Here is a 5,113-nt window from a genome sequence, read left to right on the forward strand (position 1 = left end):
GCGGCCAAGCAGACGGGCGTAGAGCTCACGAGGTGGTAGCGGGTCATCGCGACCGTGAACGTTCTCAATGAGATTGTCATAATCATCATCAAGCCCATTCAGTACGAAGGTGGTGAACTCCTGATCCTGTAGCGACTGGCCGATGGAGGCCAATGTGTCGGCGAGACCCCGCATCTTGTTGAAGTAGTCGGTGATGCTGAGGTCACCAAGCTTCGTCTCACCCAACTCGGTGCGGATAGAGTGAGCACGCGCCTGAGACTGAGAGGCAAAACTGGTGTGAAGCGCCGCCCACGCCTCCCGGGATGTAGCGGCGAAGATGACCAGCGACGAGACGCTCGGGGTGAGCGAGGACTGGATGGCGGAGAGGATGGCCTGATCCTGGGCCACCCAGGTGTGGTACGCTGGGTGGTGGGGTGGTGGACACGGTATGGACCCGTCAACATATCCCTCCAAGTAGCGGCTCCGCAGAAGAGGCAACACCTGGGCACGCCAGGACAAGTAATTATCCGGCGCAAGCTTCACCGGTAGCAGATGTGAAAAGTAGAACGGTGACGACGCGGCAACCGGGTCGGTATGAGCAGCAGACACCGGATACAGTGCGGAAAACCCGGGAGGACCAGCAGCGTGGGCCCCGTAGGGCGGGACGACCGCGGCCCCGGGAGGATGCGGCTGTGGCGCAGCCGCAGCCCCGTACGATGGCTGTAGCGAGGCAGCTGCCTCTCCTGCGTAGGAGGCCGCAGCCCCGTGCGGCCCTGGGTAGGCTGCGTAGGGGTGCTGGGGAGGCAACGGCGAAGATCCATAGGGGTGGCTCGGTGGCGCCGCCGGTGGTTGATGTAGAGGCGGCGCACCAAACGCCGGCCACGAGGATGGCGGCAGCGGCGGAGCACCAGGAGCCATCGGAGGCGCGCCATACGGGTAGTAGCCGTAGGGCGAGGGCGCGGTAGCGCCATAGGCCGGCGGCGGGCGGCGCCGTAGAGCGGCGGCGCGGCGGCATCGGCCGCGACTGGGGCTAGGTCACCCGAGGTCTCGCCATGCGGGCGAGATTGGATCGGGGACCCAGGCGGCGGCGGGGCCCCATAGGCCGCCACGAGAGGCCCAGAGGCGAGGAACGGCGAAGAAGGGGCAAGGACCGGCGCGGCGGCGGCCGCGGCGACGGAGGTCGGCGCGACGGCGGCGGCGGCGGGAGCAGCGGAAGACATCGTGATCGTGACCTAAACTGATACCATGTAAAACAAGATATTTTGGGAACTGCACGACACCCCTAACCGGGGTGTGGCTATCTCATTATATAGAGGTACCCAAGGGGTACAATACAACGTTACAATACAGAGGCTACGTATATACAGTCTAACAGGATGATCTCAAATCCAAAATCTGATGGATGTGTTACAAAAATGTGATTGTTTCTCTGTTTGCTATATATTTTTTAAATGGCCTTTTTTGTATCTTTTAATCTACATAATCAACTCATTCAATAGATACTTGTTCGAAAAGTTCAGAAAATGAGCTACAACTTTAGCGAAGATACCATTTTTTGTCTTGTCATTAAGTAGTCCTAATCTTCAATTTAAGTCAAACCACACTATCTATCTGAAAATTCAGATAGTCATCCTTCATTTTATTTTGTTAGCTTCTAAATTACAAGTACAAAAATCATGAAATTTCCCTGGAGCAAGGATTTTTCATCCTATACAAGTCTCTTGATATTTTTGACTCTAGGAAACCTCATTAAGATGGCCAAGAGCAAACTCAACTTTGACTAGCAAGTCTGTCAGCCTTTTAGGACAGTCAATTAGGAAAATACACATCTTCTAAACCAACAGTCAAAACATTCTGAAACTTTTACAGCAGCTCAGCCTTGAAGATATATATAGCTGCGACTTTGTAGCTAATGATTTACAGTATATAGGAAAAATCATATAGCTCATCAAAACCTCTACAACAGGCACGCTGCTAAATCTGTCTGCGCACACAACACTATGTTTAATAGCAGCACTCTGCATTGCTATCAAATAATGGTACACGATAATAGCACTCTGGATTCCTATCAACCATATACAGTAACTTTGTACATTGTTTTTAGAGGACCAGCGTAAACTGACAGAAGTCCAGAGATAATAAAATTGAGAAAAGTATACTTTTCGTCCCTCAACTTTTAGTGGAGTCTAGATTTGGTCCCTCAACTCCAAAACCGGACAACTTTTGGTGGAGGTCAGCACGGTCAAAACCGGGGTGGGACAGTACCAACTCCGGTCAAAACCGTGACCAGGAATGAATCTTGTCCGGTTTTAGAAGTTAAGGGTGCAAGTTGTCCGGTTTTAGAGTTGAGGGACCAAATCTAGAATCCGCCAAAAATTGAGGGACGAAAAGTATACTTGACCGGTTTTGTGACACATCACGAAATCTTTGAAACTATTTGCATCTACAATTTGATCACTACATATACATTAGAATAGAACTGCATCATGAGAGAATAGAGTTGTCAGGAAGCAATGGACTGAGAAGATCAAATGTGAAACGCCTGACTATACCTGGCCATGGGAAGCCCGACCCGGCCTGGCCCGACGCTGCCCCCGGGCCGGGCTTGGGCCTAGATTTTGAGCCCGAAGGCCGGGCCGGGCCGGGCCCGGGCCTGGGTTTTTTGCGTCGGGCTTGGCTAGGCCCGGCCCGAGGTATGGCCAGGTATACGCCTGACCATGGAGCACCAGTTGAAATCTGAATGTTCTTTCCCCCCACTTGATATCCACCCATCATTTCCCATTGCACTATTGCCCAAATCTTTGATGAAACAATTCGCTTTTTTACGATGAAACAATCATTAATAAGTTCCTCCTCATTACACACTTTTATTGCATCAGATTCTTTTATAAACAAGTAAAAAAATCAAAGAAAAACAAGACTAGTTCTACGTTCTACACAAAGGCATAAATATAATGGTACAATGCAATTTCCCTTTCCCTCCCAATATTTTGCACAACAATGCACCAGATGTTGATCATCATCACGGCGAGACACCGATGAGAATCAGGCGGAGCTCCACTGGCTGGCCTTCTCGAAGCCGTTGCGGCCGTAGTAGTAGTCCTCCATGGCCTGCTGGATCTGGGCACGCGAGTTCATGACAAAGGGCCCCTGCTGCACCACCGGCTCGTTCAGCGGCTGCCCCGCCGCAAGGGTGAACCGCAGCGGTGCGCCTGACCTATTCCACACGCTGAGCCCGTCCCCCGCGCCAAGCACAAGGCAGTGGTGCGTGCTCGCCGGCGCTGCATTCTCCTTGCCGAACACGCCCTCCCCCTCGATGACGTACACGAAGGCGTTCCAGCCCTCGGGGATTGGCTGGTGGAGCTGCGAACCTGGTTGCATTGTGAAGTCCATGTACATGGTTGGCGTCCGCGTGTAGACCGGCGACCGCACCCCAAATGCTTCCCCAGCGATGATCCGCACCGCCACGCCGTCCTTCTCGGCCTGGCTAATGTCCTTGCTCTCGAGCTCCTGGTACCGCGGCTCGATCCTGGCATCGATGAATGGGCATTTTCAGAAGCAGAATTAGTGTGTGAGTGGTTGATCATTGTCATGTATAGAAGTTGACTTGATATGGAAATAACTATTGACATGATACGTACATCTTGTCTTTGGAGGCGAGGTTGATCCAGAGCTGCAGGCCTTTCTGCACTCCGTCTGCTGCCGGCATCTCTGAGTGCACGATGCCACTCCCCGCCGTCATCCACTGATGAGGAACAGAGCATTCAGATGCAATGTTAGTTCTCAATGTTGATCCAGAGCTGCATGAATGATGATGGTTTGTCTGAACAAATTGGATGAGTAGGTCGCACCTGCACATCTCCGGTCCTGATGGTGCCCTTGCGGCCAGAGAAGTCCTGGTGGGTGAAGGCCCCCTGCATCGTCACAAAACCCAAAAGACAAGAAAGCATTTCAGCAAACACCTTGCGGGCCGTATCAACATGGTGGAACAGAGCACGAGATGGAAGAAGCAGAGCATGCTGGGATGCGTACATCGAGCATGTAGGTGACGGTCTCGAAGCCACGGTGAGGGTGGTCGGGGAAGCCGGCGGGCTTGGAGACGGAGAACTCGTCGAGCAGGAGGAACGGGTCCAGGTTCCGGAGCTCGTGCCTGCAGCATCAAGAAGAGACAGACTGATGTCAATGACAGCTTCCCATAATGAGAAATTCAGAATTCATCGCGATTGGTGTCGTACCGGCCGATGCTCCGGCGGACGGTGGCGCCGTCCCCCTCGGACTGGGACAATGACAGCACCTTCTTCACCACCTTCCTCGGATTCTCGAACGTCACGGAGGAGGAAGACGAAGACATGATCGCTGGTGGGAGCAAGAAGACGGCCGTCACAACAAGAATCAGGAGGAAGAGGATGACCAGGAACAAAAGAGGTCTGGTGTTGGCGCTACTTGTACAGCTTGAGCTTGTCTTCCTGGACGCGAGATGAACACAAAACAATGGCTATTCTGCCTGGTGAGCCGCGCGAGCGCCCTATAAATAGGGGGAGAAGAAGAAGAGGAGAACGAGAAGAGGGGGAGGGGCTGCCTCAGCATCGTCGTCGCCATGACCTCCTCCTCCTCCTCCCGGTGGGCGTTGAAGTAAGAGGTGGAGCGTGCGGTCAGCGCAGCGCGGCTGCTTCCATTTTCTATTCTTTTGCTGCTTGCGGCTGCGGCTTGCGGTGGGTGGTGCTGGTATGTACGTGCCCGACGACGTGCTGGCGTGAGGCCGTCGTCACCCCCGCCGACGACCCCCACAAATTATGATGCCTATGCAACAAATCTTCTTTTTTTGTGAACGGCTATGCAACAAATCTACCCTAAAAAAAGGGTTAAAACTTGGTCGCACACACCCCACGCAGAATGGAAACTAAAGCAACACAGAAAAAAAATTATTGCAACATTCTAAAATCATTGCACTACGTCTCTCATCTCGATCCTGGATCATGACATACTGGATCATAGTGGCGGAGCTAGACACGGTCAGTTGGGGGGGGGCAAAAGGTAAAATATCAGTGTTTGGGAAGGGCAAAAGCTAAAAAAGTTTCCACCTAATAAGTACTCAAAGAAAATTTTCCTTCACAAGTTGGCCCAGTGTTGGGGG

At 52.7% G+C, this 5,113-nt stretch overlaps 1 protein-coding gene across 1 annotated transcript; it reads right to left on the minus strand.

The window, feature by feature from the left end:
- Positions 1 to 2,818: 2,818 nt before the first annotated feature.
- Positions 2,819 to 4,686, minus strand: LOC123117735 (pirin-like protein). The gene is made up of 5 exons (XM_044538431.1): positions 4,215 to 4,686; positions 4,012 to 4,129; positions 3,831 to 3,893; positions 3,621 to 3,724; positions 2,819 to 3,508 (listed from the first exon to the last, which is right to left on the minus strand). The coding sequence occupies exons 1-5, from the start codon at positions 4,328 to 4,330 to the stop codon at positions 3,025 to 3,027; spliced, it is 885 nt and encodes a 294-aa protein (XP_044394366.1). The 5' UTR covers positions 4,331 to 4,686; the 3' UTR covers positions 2,819 to 3,024.
- Between the last annotated feature and the right edge of the window lie 427 nt (positions 4,687 to 5,113).

The sequence above is a fragment of the Triticum aestivum genome, chromosome 5B (assembly GCF_018294505.1).
Source record: "Triticum aestivum cultivar Chinese Spring chromosome 5B, IWGSC CS RefSeq v2.1, whole genome shotgun sequence".
NCBI lineage: Eukaryota > Viridiplantae > Streptophyta > Magnoliopsida > Poales > Poaceae > Triticum > Triticum aestivum.

Coding starts and splice junctions, on each gene's coding strand:
- LOC123117735 (XM_044538431.1), bottom strand. CDS start 4,330: ATGTCTTCGTCTTCCTCCTCCGTGACGTTCGAGAATCCGAGGAAGGTG. Junction 3,894..4,011: donor CCGTCACCTACATGCTCGAT/GTACGCATCCCA, acceptor GTGACGATGCAG/GGGGCCTTCACCCACCAGGA. Junction 3,509..3,620: donor CTCGCCTCCAAAGACAAGAT/GTACGTATCATG, acceptor CATCGATGCCAG/GATCGAGCCGCGGTACCAGG.